The following is a 19,670-nucleotide window of genomic DNA, read 5'->3' as shown; positions in this document are numbered from 1 at the left end:
ATATGTATGCCGGTAATGATGTAGGTTTCATTAAGCTGTCGCCTGATGAAAAACGGATATAGTGGTGTCTATATCTGGGAATGCTTGTGTTTTAGGTCTAAATTGCCCAACCCAGGAAACAAATCCAGCCAGCAGCACAATTTCTGATGTAGTGGTTTTTATTATCGTAGCCTGTGCATTATCTCTCGATGGATGTTTCTTCAAGTGAGATTTAGTTGCATCATTGAAGTACATTCACTAATTTATGTAGTAAAATAATTCATAGAAAATCAAAGTTAAGAAAAATAGAATTTTTTATTTTTTTTTTAATGGTCACAGTGACTATATCTGACCTATTGCGGGAGAATATGATGGCTTCAAAAGTGCTTAACAACTAAAGTGAGACATGAGTGACAGATGATGCATGCACGCGATGCAGCATGCATTCGATACGGGCATCTGCGCAGTGAGAGGGAACAATCCAGGAATGAACAACTTATAAAAAGGGCTCAGCTGTGGATCTGCGGAGAGATCCTTCACGTCGGTTCTGATGCTCTTGAGTCATGCAAAGTTTGAACCCCAAGTAAAGGTTGTTGAAAGCCCCATTCAAGAAGATACACTGACTGTACATTTTTACATGGAAGCGAGACAATCAAGAGTTAGTAGATACAGTGTGATGCTTTGTGAGACATAATTTGCATCAAAAGTTAATAGTCTAAACTCTGACCTTACATATGGTCTTTGTGACTAACTTGGTCTCCTACACTGCAGGTGCATTAGTGTCTTTCCTGTACATTTGCTCTCCAGATACAGTGTTACATACTGTAGCTGCAACTGAGCGCTTATTAAGATTTTGAGTTTTCTACATCATTCAATTGTCTTGCATCCCCTTTGTCGGACTCATTGGAGGGCAATTCTTCTGGGGTTGTGTTTAGATCTGCCCTGTTCGGCTGGACATTTGCAGCATGGGTAGGTGGCTGTGTCCCATTTGCACACACCACTGTACCCTCCGACTTGCTAAAACTGAACAGCTTTCCTGGACTGAAAGTCCTGCTGGGGGACTGTGACCTCTCCTGGCCACTCGGGGGAACTGTAGAAGTCACTGTTGATCCCGTGGCTGCCCCAGCTGCTTCTTTTTTCACTTCAGGCGACTTCAAGAACTTGAGGAACCCAGGCAGCTTGGCTTCACCTCCGGTTGGGGACTGGGCTGGGGAGCGTGAAGCACCAGAGGAGAACTTCCCCTGGAGCGGAATGATCTGCTTCAGCTTCATCACATTGTTATTTCCAAGAAGAGAGCTGGGTCTTTTGGGCTTATCACCCGACTTGTTTCCTTGTGTTTTGTCGTGGTGGTGCTGGTGCTGCGAGTCTGCCTTGTGGTAGTCGCTCTCCTGACGGGCCTCGGCCTGCAGCTCAGCTTGACGCTGGAGCTCTTCCTCTTCCCGCCGCCGTCTGAGCTGCTGTTGGAAGTGCTGCTGTGCCTGCTGCTCATGCTTCTAATTGGTACACAGTTTTGGGGGAAATAAAATAACAGGATACAAGAGTAAAACATCACATAGAAAGAGTGGCGAGCATTGCTTAAAGCAAGGCACACGCACGGAAAAAATAAAGTGGCCTTAGGATTACATTTTAATGCAAAGTTGTTATTCTGACCATTGTTTAATGCGTTCACTCTGACGTGACACCACCAAGTTAAGAGCCTGTGATGTGATATAACAGTATACAGAGCACACAGATAAACACAGACTATATAAACATGTAGGAGTACCGACTGACATCTATAAAAAGAGGCCACATTAGTGTATACTTTAGTATAATGCACATCGAGAGACCACAGGACACTAATGGATACATAGATCAATGACACTAAGTACAGCCACCAGCAAGCCTTACAGAGGTCGAAGGTCTTTCAAGCTATGACACGGCTATACCTTGAAAGCTTCCCTTCGTCGGTACTCTAGCTTGGCCATCTCCTCTGCTACCCAGCCGGGGATATCAGGGATGGCAACATGGATGATGTACTTTAGGAGGATTGCAAAGTGCTGTAAACCATCAAGACCACAAAGGAACAGGCTCAACAAGCAATCACACCAAGGAGAAATAACACCGTTCTTTAGTTTATGGCTAAAGACAAATCTCACACACGTAGCAAAAACCCCTGTGAGGTTTTGTGTCCAGTAATGAACCTGGATTAAAAGCTGTGACTTTACATTATGGATTTGGGAGTATAGGACAAAAAAAGAAAAGACAAATGTATATTGGGGATACATGCGGTCTGTGCTGCATACCTCCAGTAAGACGATGGAGATGATGGTCATCTCAGGACTCAGCCACGGGAACAAGCGCTGCAGCTGCCCACACTGACCAATCAGGTAACAGTTAACTATAATGGCTATCAAGCCCATGGCCTCCATTGCAGTCTGATGTTAACAGAAACAGCCAGACAGAGAGAATTCGGTGTCACCAGATGCTGCATTCGCTGCAGTCAAACAGGAAAGACTTGCCGACACTCACCTGCCACTGCCCAATGTTCTCCACCCTTTGACCAAAAGGCCGCTGCAGGCCGGTGCATAGCTTCAGGGCGTCGCTGCGAATCTCGATGATGTTGTTGATAAGGGCACACATGGCGGCCAGGGGGAACGCAGAGGAGAAGAGCACCACGTAGCCAAACTGAATGAACATCTCCTGGTAGTCCTGCAGTGTGTCCTGTTGGGTCAAATATCAACAACCAACAATATTATACTCATGCACACTGCTGTGCGTTTGAGTACGGGGGAAGTATCAGGAGTCCCACCTCGTATGTTTGCATGCAGCTCTCAATCTCAGCCTGCGTCAGACTGACAGTTTTGGGTTCTTCTGGAGGATCTATCCAGGACTTCTTGTCCTCTCTTCCTTCGACATTTCTCCTTCGAAGGCAGAGAGCGTCGGATTCCTTTGCAGAGGAGAGAGAGGCATTGTCCTTGGTCTCCTGTTGAGATGTTTATTAAAGCTGAGTCAATTCAGAGGTTTGTCTCCCACGACATTAAATAAGTGTTAACCTTAACCTTATCAGTTTGTGATGAACATTCGTAGTTTCAGAGTTACACCGTTGAACAGTTTTACTATTCTTTCATAGGTGTTTTTTTGTCAGGATCAAAGTGAGTGACATTTAAGAGCAGCTGTATGAATGTCAGTTGGATTATATGTTCAATCTTCTATGTTGAAGTAACTCCTCTCAGGGTGGCGGGCTCCGAGCTGAGTGTGGGAGGAGCTAGAGTACACAGGCACCTCAACATCTCCAGGCTTCAGAGTCACAAGTTAACCTCAAAGTCGTGTTTTTGAACTTTGGTAGGAAACCTGAGTACTAAGTACTTAAGTTACTTAACATTGCAGTGGAAAGTGTAGTGACCTGTTAGTGAACTATGTGGATGAAATAATCTATGCGCACATTTTAAAATTGTTGAAAGAAAAATGACATTGAATATGCAAAATGCCAGATTGTAGCTACTTGATTAACAAAGCAAAAGTGACATTGAGGTTTTTATGAAGAGGCCACAATCATACCACCACAAAGGGGAGAGAACAATGAGAAACGGGCACAGAACATACTTGAGCCAGCGAATCACAATCACTATCCTCATCGCAGCTGTCAAAAATAGAGGATGGATCCATCCCGTCCTCTACCAGCGTGGGACTGTCCTCTAGGAAGCTGTCGTCCGCCGCCTGCGTTTCCGCCGTGACGTCCTGGTAGTCGACCTTCTCAGTGAAGCTGACTTTTCGTTGCTTCAAGGCACTGTCACTCATGTCCCATTCCTCCTCTGACAGTCTGAATCCTGCCTTCAAATCCCCTCTTCTCTTTGTCTCTTGGTGGGCATTCGCAGTGCGACTGACAGGGACTCCTCTGGGACTGAGAAAGGAATAGGATGTCATTGAGGCTTGGGCCTTTCCCAAAGCAAGGCGGCCGTACTTGAGTATGATGGCTTGGAGCAGCTCCCACAGCACCTTTGGGGTGAAGACACCCAGCTTGTTTTGCTCATACAGATAAGGCTGGAGGACCTCTTTGATGTTCTGGAGGAACTGACGGAAAATCAGCAGGGTAGCTAGCATCTGTCGGGAGAAAGAGATTACTTTATTACTCTGTGTGTTAACAAAGAACAAAACAAGAATCAAACCAAGACTATTCATCTTTTGGAGCTGAGAATAATACGATGTAAGGTAGATTAAAAGAGAAATGAATAGGCTGTTATACTTGAACAGCAGAGAAGCCAAACTTGAGATGTTTTACACATTGAAGCAGTGAGCATGAGACTGTATCAATAATCTGCATTTCAATATTTTGTAACATAGGTGGATGTTATTCAACAAGCACTCATTAGGTACAATGTACATATAGAGCTGGGGTGGGCTGCGTGAAATGCTTGGACTAATGTTGAAGGCTGAGCCACAAATTCACTTCAGTTTTGCTCCATGTGAACATTTTTAACAATAAGGAGTTTGATATATGGTTTCAGAGGAGCTGCTGTTCCTGCTCTGCATCAGTTCTTAATTTCTCAGAGTCATTTAAATTTTAATCCTTGAATGCAGCAATTTCCAGTACAAACTATGCCCATAATGTTACCTTTAAGCTGTGTAAATCAGTCCTAAATGTCCACGTCTTGTTGATCTAAATTCTACATTTAACTTGTGGCCGATGACCTTTTCATGTCTTTTAGTCTAGAAACATGCCAACTTCGGCTTCACCAGCATTATGTGCCATGAGTGGAAAGTCTGACAGGCCTTCAGAGAACAGTGCGATTTGACTTTCACTCAGAGAGGCCAATCAAAAAAGCAAAATGTACATTTTCTCATTCTATAGCCCGGCAATCTCCCTGGCTATTCCTTTAAAAACCTCGTTCACCTCCTTCAGCCGCTCCATGTCTTTGAGGTAGAATCCAATGTAGAAAAGGCTCAGGTAAGAGTTGATGAATTCAAACTGGAAAACACATGACATGACAAGACATTTAAATACAAACTTGCTGTTTCACTCCAAACAAAAGCAGAAGAATGACTTACAAAAACCATCTTGATGATGAGATTGTTCTCATAGGCACTCTGAAGTCTATAGTTCTCTGGATAAAGACACAGAAAAGACCACAGTATTACTCAGCGTGGCTAAAAGCACCACAGCATCAGAGCGCATCACCTCTCTACTCAATATTGGAATAAGAATCTTCTTCCATCAACAGAATTTATTTCTAAAACAGTAAGCTTGCAATTGTGCATCGCACAGCTAATAATTCACAGTCTTGAGCATATTTGTGTCTCTTACCCATGTCATTAAGCCAATAGGCAATCTTCTTATATACCTCATCACAAACGGTTACAGTGACTGCCAGTAGTATCTTAGGAATGAATCTGGTGATACCAGGTAGCTCCTGAATCTCCATCACCAACTCCTGCAAGGTGAATGAGATGCATCATCCATTTTTAATAAGTCCTATTCATTCACATTTCAAGTCCCATGGCTATTTTTATAGGGCCACTGAGTGACTCTGAACTAAGGAAGGTTATATCTGAATTTTTCATTCTGTGAAAAAGACAATGCTGCTCTTTCTAAGAAGTAAGTGCTATTGAAGACCAGTTTGAAACAAATACTAAAAAAAACAATTGGTTATTAAACAAGATTTATATCTATAAAATACAGCAAATCTGGACAATAAAAGTGGTGGAGATCTTTTTTGACACATGTGTTACACACAACAGGTCCCATTTCCATTGGATTTTATAAATCCCTGCTTTGATTACACCTAACCTGCAGTTCCAGGCAGAGGAGCATCGCAAGGAAGACGAAGCAGAGGCAGAGGAGGCAGATGGGCAGGCTGACCAGCCACCTGAACAGAGCTCTTTTCCACGGCGGGTAGTAAAACTCCTCACAGCCTGTTATGGGACTGCAGCGCTTCACACCCTGCAGCGGTAACAGAAGGTGAGGAAACAGGGAGGTCAAGAAGAATGTATAAACCATCGCTTTAGGTTATGGCAGAGGTTCTCAGACTTTTTTTCTTGAGGATCCCAAATTTCACTGTTATAGATCGAGGTGACCTCCTCCCCACCCTTCTGTACAGTTATAAAAAAAACACTGAAGCAACCTCATAACAACTCTATGTGAAATTCAGTTTTGTTATTAAATCTTGCACTGATGAGTACCTTTTATTCTGACGATGAACAGTTTGGGTTTGCATGCTGTCTCTGGGTGTTTGGTGGACTGGCGTTGCTTCTTCCTGCACAGTTTCAAACTTTCATGTGTCCGTTTATCAGCGCAAAAGATGCATTCAACTGTGATTTTGTCAATCTCTCCTATGTCGCCATATTCTATGTAACTCTCTCAGTATTACCTTTTCTTTTTGATAGATTTACTTTTCAATTCAGCCTGACCGCCATTTCTTCTCCCCGTACAATGCAGAGAGGAAGTTCATATCCTTGTGCTATTCTGAAATTGTATATTTTTGACTTAAAAAAAAAAATCCACTTGTAATCTAACACTTAAATGTATTTTTTTTTTTTTTTTACATAAATTAATTAAATGCTGACTCATCTAAGACAAAAAAAACCCCAACTTATAACACCGCTTAAAAAGTAGACGGCTTTGCAAACTCTGACGGGTGTTGGGCCCCCTTGGTTGAGAATCACGGGGTTGTGAAACGTTATCGTCGGTAAACATGATATGTTTCTGTTCAAAAAGATTTGCGCCCAACGTGGGGCTCGAACCCACGACCCTGAGATTAAGAGTCTCATGCTCTACCGACTGAGCTAGCCGGGCTTGGTCTCCACCTCCTGGCATGCCGTTTACAACATGTCCATCCCCCCCAGGCCTCTATTCATCACAACAGGAAGAGGAGGAGTTGGTGGAGAGGGGGAGGGGGGGGGGGGGCACTTCCCCCTCCTCTCAGACCACGTGGGGTTTGAAAGACACGCTTGTGTAAAGCAGATCACATTTCCTGGTATTGTGTGTCATTGCAGTTGCTCGGGTGCTTGTGCAAGTGATTGCTGAGAGCACTAAACCACAAACCGGAAAACCGCGGAAACGATGCACTGAGATGAAATAACGTGACTGTTGGTAAAATTCACTTTCCTTTGAGCTTGGATTAACTGCTGTCAACAAGTGCCTCAGAAAAAAACAAACTAAATCCCACTCTGTCAGCGTACCTTATTATTCTGTGTAAATGTGTCATTTGTGCAATAGAAACAATGGTTACCCTGAACTGGGGCCTGGGCTCCTCCAGAGACTCTGCCGGTGTGTCCAGAGTGCCCCAGCGGTAAGCCAGCTCGGCCTCTCGCCTCTTCCAGCGCTCCAGGAACAACGTGGCCCACACAACATTGAAGAGAGCAAAAACCACACAGCAGATATCCTGACTGGTCTGGTGAGGAGAGGAAAAGAGTGAATGGGATCATCATTACATCTGAATCTGAAAACAAGATTATCTGCGTCAGAGTTGAGTTTTATTCACTTATATTCACAGTGTTAAGATACTATGATTTGCTGTGTGAGGTACTTAAACATTTGTAAGCAGGTATAATGGAAAAGAGTCAAATCAACATGGCAGTTGTAGTATAAATAACAGAAAAGAAACAAAAATTCATGCGTAAATACCCATTAATCTACAAATGATACAGGGAGTTTCAAGGTGTGGGAGGACGAGTTCGCCTTATTTAAATTAAAGCACTCCCCAAAATGATGAAAAATCTGGTAGCGCACACTCAAACTTAATATTTTAACTTGCTCCCATTGCACTTTCAACAAATTCAGGTGTAAAAATTTGTTTTTTAATAAAGTCATTAAAACTTCTCCAGGGTGTATATATCCTGCTTTCATCACCAAGAGCCAGCAATGATCGGCTGCGGCTCCGAGCAATCCCACACTGGATACAATGATATAAACAACATGGAGAGTTGGATGAAAGACTTCATGTACCTGATCCGCCTCTGCAAGTATCCACAGCAGAAAGCCAATGACTGCAGGGTAAAGCATGGAGTTGGTGTAAAAACCCAGCCAGGCAAAATACATGCCGATCTTCACTCCAAAGTAGTCACAGATATCGTCTGCAAAATGGACAAAACCGTGAACAACTCACTTCAGGCTTCAGTTAAGAAGACTTAATTTACAATACTGACAAACACAGATTAAAAAGTCCATAAAAGGGTTTTTTATTGCAGTCAGTTACTGTTATTTTGCAAACTTGTGAGCGGTGACGTTTCCTACCAAGGGGCTGGCTCTCACACACAGCCTGGACCCAAGACGTCATCAGCTGGTTAAGTATCCTCTGTTCATGAAGGGGAAACATTTGGAGGATGACCCCTCGAGCTACCAACTCTGGAACTAAAGAAGACACATGGTGGTGAAACTTATATACCGCGACAATATGAAACCAATGGAGGCCCTTTAGAAAGCATAAAATATTTGAAATTAAGCGCTGTCTTTACGATCCGACACAAGAATTAATGATATAAAACAAAAGCCATTTTAAAAGACTTCCAGAGAATCGATTTTGGAGAAAAAAGAGAAGAAGAGGTAAAAATGTCTGACACTCTGAAAAGCGTTTGCATATAAAAAGCCGCATACTGATTGGCTGTCCTTCCAGGAAGTGAATGTTGTGAAGCACCTCCCCCTGTTTGGCCCGCAGGTTGTCCAGCCAGTACTTGATGATGCTCTGACGCTCCTGGAGAGCAGATACAGAACCAAAGCAGTAATAATATACAACAGCGCGAGACGACGGGTCACCTGCTCGGACATGATTCATCAATCGACGTAAACAACACTGACATGCACTCATATCACATCTTCCAACCTGCGAAGTGAAAAAGCAGAGCTCGCTCTCGATGTTCTCGTAGATGTTGTCCTCCTCGCAGCAAAAGCGCCGCATCCCGCCACCGAACTGTGGCTTGACAGTTTTGTGCATGCCCATCTGCTCGGCTCCTCGCAGTAAGCTGGCGGGGAGGAGAGAGTGTGAACGAGCGGCAATAAACCCGGGAGAGCGCCAACGCTAACTAACACTTCAAATCTGCAATGACAGACACTCTCAAAGAAATATTTAAATATTTTAGGGGAATAACACAAGTCAAAAATGAGCGTGTGTGCGTTTGCTTGAGTCGGTGCCAGAGGTTAATTAGCTTATCTGAGCTTAGCAAAATGTCTGAAGAATAAAAAAAAAAAAAACTGCAAAGTTGCTTATATCTCACTAATGAGCAAGTCTCACGCAAAACTGGACAATGACGGATGTGTGCAATGATCCTTTGCCTTTTATATCAAAATGCTTATTTCAGGCGGGGATATGAAGACTTGGAGCCTATTCTAAGATACGGAACAGTCATATTGATGACACATGAGAAGTGTGCATTTCACATCACCAAACGATCGATTCAATTTCATCAACTTTATTCATATAGCGCCGAATACAACAATGTCATTTCAGGGCAGCTTTACAGAGAAAACCCAACGGACATGTGTTCGTTAGCCATCTGTAAGAGTTCTGTTCAAAGTTGGACAGATATGCTGGATTTTTGCCTCGAATTCACGATTTTCTGTAAATACTGCACTGAGGTTTATTCGTCAATGTGTTTTTAAATATATTAGTATCTTGCAACTGTTATATATATATATATATTACCTTGCTAAACCTTTTAACAGACAGAAATAAGAAATATAAAAAAAATACAAAACAACCTTGAGTTAAATTGTGATATCCCTACAAATACATCCTATCCTTGTGTAAAATTTGAGTCATTATTTTGTCAAACAATAGATAGGATTGTGGAGTTAATTGGCTTTCAGAGATTTGCATCATTCTCACTATACTGCCGTGACATTTGTGTGACTCAATGCACCGGCATTGTGGTATAAAATTGTATCGCAAGACTCAACAGGTCAGGGTAAGTTGGATAACGTCATGACTTTTTAAAGTATATCAGCAACACATCTAAAAATCGCCTCTTGAAATCAAATCATCATTGTTGTTTTGACTCTTGACATTATCGATTTTAGGCTGAAGTACTATGTGAAGTACATATTGTACCTTTAAATATGCTGTACCAAACATGAATGAAGTATTCCCAAGTATTGAAATAAAGACAGCTGGTAAAATACAAAATTAAAAGAGTGCGAATGAGTTTTGTGTCTTACTTCTCAAAGGTCGTCGTGATGAAGAAGGCGTTTGCCTGGGTGTGTTTATGCTGTCGGACCTGGATGCTGACTTGGGGAATGCCAACACGGATCTGATTGAGGAGCCACAGCAGAGTGTGGTCGTCTATTGCATCTGAAGCGGAGAAAAGATATCCAGAATTAATGGTGATCTGTTTATTATAGGCTATTGCTATTAAAGGTAGACACTGACTTTTTGTTAATTCACGAGAGAGGAAGTAACCTGCGCTGCCGCACGTCCGGCCTGAACGAGAGCTACTCTCCACATAAAGTCATTACCGTGAAGCGGTTGGGAGATGGCGACAGTAAAAGGTCACGGGCAATAACTCCTGTTGATGTATATCATAAACATTTTCTGCTGGTCAACAGAGCCGACTGTGACCTATTTCCAGCCTGAATCCGGCTGCTGACTGCTTACTTATTATCATGTCCTAATTAACCAATTTATCTCTGGCCTCTTACACAAATGAAACCATCACTTACGTAAAGCTGAAAGCGCTTGACATCATTTAGTTAGAACGCGTGCATTGGAGTTTAAATTATGCCATTACCTCCATTAACATTACATTCATGCCGCTACAAAAGCTGGACTAGATTATGTAAAATGTGAACGCGAATCTGAACAACAAGGTGCACTCTTTTGAATATTAAAGCTATTTATACTGCCTTATATACCTTATAAAAGCCATTAACAGGTAACATGATAAAAGAGCTTATAATGTTGACTTGGTCTCCAAATACAAATTACAAAAAAAAGCTTAAATAGGATGTGCTGTTGAAACAAGTCTAATCCACAGAGACTTCACCCCTTTAGAATCTGCTCCATAGTTGATGTGTCAGCAATGTTTTGGCTTCACAAGGAGGCAGGTAGTATTTTATTGTGGCCAATCAATGTAGAGAATGATACTTTTTAAACTGCATTTGTTTAGCTTTGTTTCATAAGCAGCTTTTGCACACATACAGCACCATCACAAGACATTGCAGATCAAAATGGTCGGTAGAATTACTGAATAGTATGAAATAGTCCACAGAGACAATAAGTCGGAAAAAGATAGCTGAAGTGGTTGGACGGTTTCCAAAGACATTGACAGAGCAGTTTTCGCTGCAGCGAGGGCTTATTCTTTAGGCAAACAAAGACAGGTGTGAGCCTTCGGTACCTGGAAATGTCATCAGGATATCACAGTTCTCAGTAGGAACCATCTTTAACCAGGACTTCCGAGACATGATGTAGTGTCGGGCCTGCAAAAGACGCTTCCCGAACAGCTTATCTATGAAGGGGAGAAGGGTGACAAGAGGAAAAAGTGAGACTGAGTCAGTAACATTGGGTGTGTTAGTTCAAATTTAAAGTAAAAGAGCGTGTGCCAGCATGTTAAGAGGAAATAAAAAAGGCAGATAGACAGATGGTCGTATTTTGTCTTGTGTGTGATCTTGGATGCAGATGACAGGTTAGTCATTAGTATCGCTCTGCTACTCATCAGCGAATTCTGCTTCCCCCATTTTTTATTTGTTTATTTTTTGCTCTGTCATCCTGTCAAAATAAGACAAATGTCCAAAATAATGATTCAGCCAGCATGAAGGTTTTCTGCTCTGCAGCGGAGGGTCATTTGACTCTGAGTAAACATTCTAAACAGCAAACAATGAGATCATGGCTGGTGTGCATTTACACCCACAAAACAAACTACGACCTGGAGCACGTCTTGTTCAGCCACTGAACTCAACCCAGTCGTGTCATCTCACTGTGCATTATTACACAAAAAACGGTGAAGTCTGAACTCATCACTTTTGCTGCTTCTTTTTCACACTTTGCTTTTCCTGGCCTTCCACTCTCAGCCGTGCAGTGACTGACTGCTCTCCTCATTGTTCACTGAATTATACTGTGACACTCTCCCAGTCAATGTCTGTGATGAGGAAATCACATTCTGCAGAGTGGCTGCATTATCACATCGCATCCTTTCAGTGCCGAGAGCCAGCAGTGCTACAGCCTTATCACCAACTGCGGCTGGTATGAGCACTTAAAGCGTAGGCAAACAGCGTTGTTCGTCAGTGAGGCAGCCCTGCACATCAAAGAGTGAGTTTATCTTCAGATGTTGTTGTTTTTTTTTGTTTTTTTTAATATGATGGGATGTCGAGGTGATTTTGCAGATGAGACCGTGTTTGACTTTGAGGGTAGCACAAATGACGCAAGCCAAGCGACATCCCAGACGCTGGCTGCTCCTTCTTTGTCCTGCGCGCATCGTCCAAGTCCTTCAGACTAATTGTTCCCCTGGTTCTCAGTGACTTCACTGCTCATTAAATATGTGAAACATCTTCCATGTTGGAGATCTTCTGATATGGAAATCTCTTCCACAAGTCCAGATGAATGTATTCAGCAACACTTACATGAAATAATGAGGTGATATTACAAGTTGTACATTAAAATGTTTTTCTTTGTGTTGATCCCATGATGCGCCGCCGTCATGAATATATCCCACGACTGATAAAATGTTTTCGCCAACTTTCCTACTTTAATTGTACCAATTCCAGCCGCTATCTGTTCCAGCTCCCTCCACCCCTGATCCGGGTGAAACAGAAGTTAATTGGACGGCTCTTAATGACTCATAGTGTGTGTGTGAGACTGTCTGTGTTGGCTCTGTGATGGACTGGCGACACCGTCCACGGATGGTTGAATAAGGCCATCAATCTAATCCATCTCTGTGCAAGGTTCAAATCTTTTACAACCTTCAAGAGCAAGGTAACACAGCAAACAAACCTTCATCTTGATACAAAGTTCACCTCCGTGTATGCGTCAGGTAATGGCAGGCAGCCATAAGGCCCAGTTCTCCAACAAATACAGGTAACTCCAGCTGCACAGTAAAAACTGTGGGACTCCCCCAAAACACATCTGGCAACCTTCAAAATAAAACAACTATGCCTCCTATCAACTGATATAAAGTGGTGTCAAAATGCATCAAGAGGATAAAAAGATTGTTGCTCTTCAGAAAACCAAAGCCGTATTGCCAATACTGATGCTCTACCAATGTTTTGTCAAGAAGCCTAACGTGTGAGGCTTATGCCAAGAGAAAGGAGTTGAAAGTCTTTTCTTTCTATTTATATCTATTAAGAAACACACACAAACGGTGTTCTTTGTTATCAATTATTTCAGCTTCAAACAAGACTGCGATTGAGCAAAGACTTCATCTGAACACATCGCAGTCTCTGACATGAGCTCCAGCATGTGTGGGGCCATATTATCATCATTAATAACACATGGAAGAAGAAGTTATGCCAACCAGCAGGAAATATGACCTGATTAGCATAATCACGGTACAGTTTGATGGAAAAACACACATTTATCTAACTACAAAGTAAATATCTATCTTTTAACAAAAACAAAAAAAGTGACACCCTGACGAGCCACTATTTTGGTATCACTTTGTACATCACTAGTTCAGATATGTGAAGGATTTTGTTTGAAGCTCATTTTGGTATCTAGTGACCATATGGCACCTGATTTGATTATTACAGAATCTGGGAGGTTTTCTTCAATAGTTTTGACATTGCTTGGCTTGACAGCAGTGTAAATCAAAGCAATACCTGCAGTGACATTAGTCCAGCAAACAACTGTATGACGAGAAGGCCTGACCGTCCCTTCAGTCTTCAGCAGGTGGGGGAACAAACAAGACCAGGACCTAAGTGGCTGACTGGGTCCTGAAACCGACCATTATATAACGCATTCATTTTAGCGTGCACACATCTTAGGTAAAACTGCACAAGAAACTCTTCTCAACGCTGCTTTAAACCATGCAGTTCCAGAAATGGAGAAATGTCCTTCCTCACCACTGAAGGATTTCTCCAAGCAGCCAGCTCCTCTGAAGACCTGAGACCAAACAAACCCAGCCTGCACCACATCACCTCATCTCTCCAGGTCCAGCGTGGCACAGCAGAGCAGAGCAGAGCCCACCGGAACGTCCACCTTCCTGCAGGATGCACCTGTGGACCACAGAGCCTGACTCTTCCCGGGCCTCATGCGTGCACCGTGAAGGAAAGACGCACCGGCACCAAAAAAAAACCCCAATCATCACGGACCCGTCCGATCTCCCGTGACTCATTCCCGGAGGTCTATGAAGCATCAGTTACTGCACCATATTGTACGTGCACAGCCCCTTCATCTCCATCATCCTTTTTTTTTGGGGGGGGGGTCCAGTGCATAAATACTCAAATAATAAAAACTGCAATCATAACATCTCACCGGGATAACTCACCGAGCACTGCGGACGGTGATAAAGACGTCTGCTTCTGCTGCTGCTGGTTGCGGGTCCGGTCCTGCTCGCTCGGCACCGTCCTCTCCATCCTCTCCCCCGCTGTCCCGTCTCTGTAGTCGACGTCTGCGGTGCCGCTGCTGCCACCGTCGGTACCCGCTGCTGCGGTGGCCGCCTGCTGCTGCTGCTGCTGCTGCTGCATGCTGCTGCCACGCACCGAGAAACCAGGTGGAACCGCACGCTGCACGAGCAGCCTGCGTTTATTTCATGGCCGTGGCGTGCACGCGCGCACACACAAACATACACGGATCACCTTACTGTATCTGAAAATTGGGGAGGAAGAGGAGGAGGAGGGAGTGGAGGAGGAAGAGGAGGAGGAGGAGGATCATGTTGATCATGGCATCTACACGCTACGCACACCAGTCGTGACTGCGTGACGACAGAGTGGAGGGAAACACCGCGCGCGGGGGCCACAGCTCCGAGATGACACGCACGTGCATGACAGCTTCACATGTAGAGCTCAGCTGTTTTATAATCTATTCCTATGCCAAGTATGCGTCCTTGTAACAACCAATCATTTTATAATTTGGGATTTTTTTTTCTAAAGTATTAAAGTCGTGTTATAACATATTTAATCCATTGTTACAAAATACATTTTGCCAAATTATTATTATTAAATCATTGCATGAGTGAAGCAACAAAAAGTCCTCTCTAAATGTAAAAACTTTAGCCAGTATTGAAATAATACACAGGTAGACACATATTTATTGCCTTTTTATACAGGTTTGTGTAGTTTGTCTATAAGTAAAAGTGAACGTGGATAGTTCCCTCGTGTGCAGTATAAATTATTAATCTATTTATTCTGTGCAATAATAACATAATTTATGGTACATTTCCAATCCCCAACATTATCATGCAAGAATGTAAAATAATATCGGTTACGATATTGTTTTTACATTATTGTTACTGTTGCTATTGTTTTTTAATATTTATTATTATTGTTCATATTCTTTTGCTACCCTCATTACTGACCACTTGCTGCTGCAACAATGCCAATAAACCCATTGTGGAACACATAAAGGATTATTTTATCTAATCTCTTAGCTTATCAGACTCTGCAACATTGACTTAATCATGATTTTAAGAAATATTTTATTATGTTATTACATTACTGGCAGCGTCTTACATGATCAGCTTTTGTACATTCAGAATGGCCAAAATTATTACTGACAGTTATTATGTTACTTTTGTTATTACATTATTGGTTGTTACACACATAGGTATGCTTAAAAAAATCAGTTTATTAACAAATTATCACTCTAAAACCAGAGCTTTATTCAGATAGCTTCCCCAGTCAATAATTCTTGTTTAAGACCAAAAAAAAAAAAAATCTATTTTAAAATCAGTGGTAAAGAAATAATATATATTTCAGTAATGACATCTTTAAAGAAAACAATCCATTCATGTATGTAAAAATCGAAATACAACCACAAAAATAATTATTCTCTTACTGGACATATGAATAATAAAATTGAAATATAAACATAAAATAATTTAATGAATGGCTCTTCTGTTTTAGAAAAATGATGAATGAAAATGTTTCTCACTGTTTTTTTTTTTTTTAAATGTAATAGTGTAAACAATTACACACAAACCTCACACAGACACTAATTTACCCAAAATGTTGTGGACAGATTAGAAACAATGCTGCTCTGACCTCTGCTCCTTCTGTTTGTGAGCAGCAGCAAAGCACCAGTCTGGTTAAATACCTAGATGCTTAATAGTGCCTGAAGAATGATGAAAAACTCCTCCAGCAGAATCACGTTCAGAGGCAATATCAGATAATAAAGTAATCCCAACAAAGCCAACATTCTGGGGAGAGGCGGCACAAACCACAGATACAGAAAATCAGAGAGAGGAGAGAACACATTGTATACAGGTTTATCAAAATTGACAAATTGAGTAGGATAAATGGATCCTGATCTAACAGATCGGTTAGATTATTGGTTCAAGATTTGTTATTAACATGAACACATCTATTCATTGTGTGAGCATCAATTCTTCATGTGACAACACAGAGTTAAGGATATTTTCTTGGTACAGTTTGGGCTTTTGTAAGAGGCCAGTGTTGTTTACTTGTTTTTTTTTTTGTTGACGGCCATGTGCATCCTTTTATGAGCACATTGGGTCTGTCTTCAGACGGCCACTTCCAGCACCTGCGCCATCTAACAGGGGTGAGCTCACCTCAAACTGGGTTCTTCAAAGTGACTTCACTGGACTCAAAATGGCCTCCACAGACACAAGATTCCAATCCAACAGAGATCTTTGAGAAATGGTGGAACGGGAGATTTCAATTGTGGCCGTGCAGTCCACAAATCTGCAGAGAATAAAATATGACCCTGTTATTCATCACAGGGAGCTAAACCTCTAAAGATGATTACCAGCTATATCATCTGAATGTGAAACAAAAGACTGACAAGCATTAATGGTTAAACAAGTCATTGATGGTCTCTGTCAGACTAAGAGGCAGATAGTGGTGGTCGTAGGCTGTGGTTGTCCACTGAACCTGAAGAATAAAAGCAAATTTTTTTTTTTTATAAATAATGACTGCAGATGACCTTTCTTTTTATGACAAAGCCAAAAGCAAGGCTGACTGAAATGTATTATTTTGCTGTTGATCAGACAGTTTTAACTGTACCAACAGTGCATTCGATAAGCACAGTGGTATAGGTGTTCACTTCTCTCACCCCATAGCAAGATGATCCCCAGTTCTAATCTATGTTGTGCTCTGGGATCTTTCTGCTTGGAGGTTGCATGTTCTCATTGTTCATGTGTGGATTTCACTAGGTAGTGCCTAGTGGGTACTCTGGTTCAGTTCCACTGACCCCCCCCCCCCCCCTTTTTTTTTTTTTACACCTTTTTCCTTCTTGAGTTTTCTTTTTTGTCTTAATTATATATCCTACACTCAGCTGGAAAACTCACCAAAAATCCGACATATCTTACAATTTCTAGGTTAAAGATACATTAGATACGTTTAGATACATTTCTCACTGTTGTGACACTCTCATTGAGTCTCATTTACAACATATGATGTTAGCAAACAGTGTCTTAAATATGTGTGTGTGTGTGTGTGTGTGTGTGTGTGTGTGTGTGTGTGTGTGTGTGTGTGTGTGTGTGTGTGTGTGTGTGTGTGTGTGTGTGTGTGTGTGTGTGTGTGTGTGTGTTTCAGGGTACATGTTGTTCCTTCCCACCGCGGGGGCAATACATAACTCTGGACACTAGATGGAAGCAGCACACAGTCTAATGTTTCACATCATCAAGGATTCAGTGTTCAGGTTTCCTTTTCAGATATGAACCAAAAATTGTTTCTTCATTTCAACTGTTCATCCACACCCATGAATCCACCCACCTTCAGTACACACTTTATCCAGACCAACAATACAAATGACTGGAGCCCATACAAGCAAACACTTTGTGAAGAGTCCCTCACATTTAAAACAAGCTTCTTACTATAAATAATACATTTTCCATGTTGCATAAAGAGCATTGGTACCAGTCAAACCAGTTACTTTTTTAATGTTAGATTAAATCATTCTTACCAAAATATGGCAAATAAACCACATTTAGTCACACAGGCTTCATTGTGTGAGTCACATTTTATTACGGTTTTCAGATTCAGGTCAGGTATTTACAAATGAATGTGAACTGGCCAGATAGGGATTCTTTTTTCCCCCAAAACTGTTGTTCCATTAGCAAAACATTTGAAGGCAAAAAAAATAAAAATGAAAATGAATAAGAAAAATATGAATGCAGAATAAAATAAGACTTATTGATACATCAATGAGTCAAAAGCAAGATTTTTATTAACGTTTGGATTGTTTCAAATCAGTGGACTTATGCTGTTTTTATCATTTCTACAGGAAGCAGCTGGATGACCTTTTGAAGGCACCCTATAAATCATTAAAGCACTTAAAACACGCAGTTATCTTCTTTTGATTCTACTTTCTGTTTCATGTGAAAAGAATGGAAAAACACACCATAAGCGCTCTCGATATGCTCACGCAGCAGAGGAGTGGTGTCTATTTGTGTGAATGAACAGGTCAGATACTGTAGCGACACTGGCTTTAACTCCGTTTCCCCATCTTAGCAGACTTAATGATTGGTAATCTCCCAATATCCCTGCCTGTGGGAGACTCAGCAGGCGATGGTTAATCAATGACAATGATAAAGTCAATACTTTTGTCAGAAGGTTTGGATTTTGTGTGTAATTAGGATAGTTTTACATTTGACCCCATGGTAGGTATATATATATATATATATATATATATACACATTTGGAGAATCTGGCATTATGTTTCAATAGTTTTTCAGACAAATTTGTGTGACACATAGTGTATTTCTGCCTGACATTAGAGAGTGACCGCGGTCAACAAAACTGGTTTACCTGCTCTTCACTTTTCACCAAGTCTGAATTTACCTTGGATTGGTGGTGGCACATCAATGCCACAGGTTTAGAAAAAAATCTCTGCTTGAAATGTTGGCAGTGGGGCAGTGATGGGAAACCTGCTACCGGAAGTCTGCTGGTCTGAATGACGCTGATGACAGTTCATACCTGTGGGTCACTGAAGAGGCTCAGGTTGAGTCATTGGGCGCACCCAGAATCAAACATGGACGACATGATCCACTGTGTTGACCCTTAAGGGACCATTGAAAGTCAAACCTCCTCGTCTCCTTCTTGCAATTAGGGATAACAATAAAGATATAAAAAAAAGTTATTGGAAATTATTTTGAAAGAACAGGGATTTATTTCTGGTGAGAGCAGAGAGGTTGAGAAACCTTCATACGCCTTCATATTTATTCACTGCCGGCAGATCCTGCTACTGTTTGGTGTCAGTCATGCAATGTTGTGGGGAGAATTAACATGAAGTACATGTCAGTGAATATCTTCCACTAAAGGAATTTTACATAAAGGACTCATCCAAGAATTCTGACAAGTACCTATCAGAGACGGATGAACAATGATGCAAAAATGGACAAGATGATATCTTAAAATAAGCAGAGCTCGGCTCTGATGCCAAGGGAGGACATAAATGAAAAGCTTTGTGATGATTGAGTGAATCATCTTTATCTACAAATACCTTTTTTTTTTTTTTTTTAGGGCGGCGGCGGGACTCAAGTTCAGAAAGTATAAAGGTTCAGGAATCACGATTTAACCAAGCCGTCTTTGTGATTCTACAGTGTTTTGCTTTGCTCACATAAACACGACGGGCTTGTTTTTAACAGGCCTGGCTAGTCAAACGCAGGTT

The 19,670-nt window shown here is 41.7% G+C and overlaps 1 protein-coding gene across 2 annotated transcripts; it reads right to left on the bottom strand.

Annotated features, from left to right (window-relative positions):
* Window positions 1-143: 143 nt before the first annotated feature.
* Window positions 144-14,795, bottom strand: ano8a (anoctamin 8a). Of its 2 annotated transcripts, none has more exons than XM_080462599.1 (18): window positions 14,368-14,795; window positions 11,284-11,394; window positions 10,109-10,241; window positions 8,778-8,916; window positions 8,552-8,648; window positions 8,192-8,308; window positions 7,904-8,031; window positions 7,188-7,349; window positions 5,747-5,899; window positions 5,264-5,390; window positions 5,008-5,063; window positions 4,853-4,927; window positions 3,565-4,062; window positions 2,771-2,944; window positions 2,491-2,682; window positions 2,265-2,396; window positions 1,908-2,018; window positions 144-1,472 (listed from the first exon to the last, which is right to left on the bottom strand). In XM_080462599.1, exons 1-18 carry the CDS (start codon window positions 14,564-14,566, stop codon window positions 825-827), a joined length of 3,252 nt encoding a protein of 1,083 aa, XP_080318725.1. In that variant the 5' UTR covers window positions 14,567-14,795; the 3' UTR covers window positions 144-824. The 2 variants fall into 2 exon arrangements, with proteins under 2 accessions (XP_080318725.1, XP_080318726.1); XM_080462600.1 differs by having other exon boundaries at window positions 2,771-2,908; window positions 14,368-14,699.
* Between the last annotated feature and the right edge of the window lie 4,875 nt (window positions 14,796-19,670).

This window comes from Lipophrys pholis (genome assembly GCF_963383615.2).
Source record: "Lipophrys pholis genome assembly, chromosome: 1".
Classification (NCBI taxonomy): Eukaryota; Metazoa; Chordata; class Actinopteri; order Blenniiformes; family Blenniidae; genus Lipophrys; species Lipophrys pholis.
Note: the sequence above shows the minus strand (reverse complement) of the source record. Positions and strands in the feature narration are given on the sequence as shown.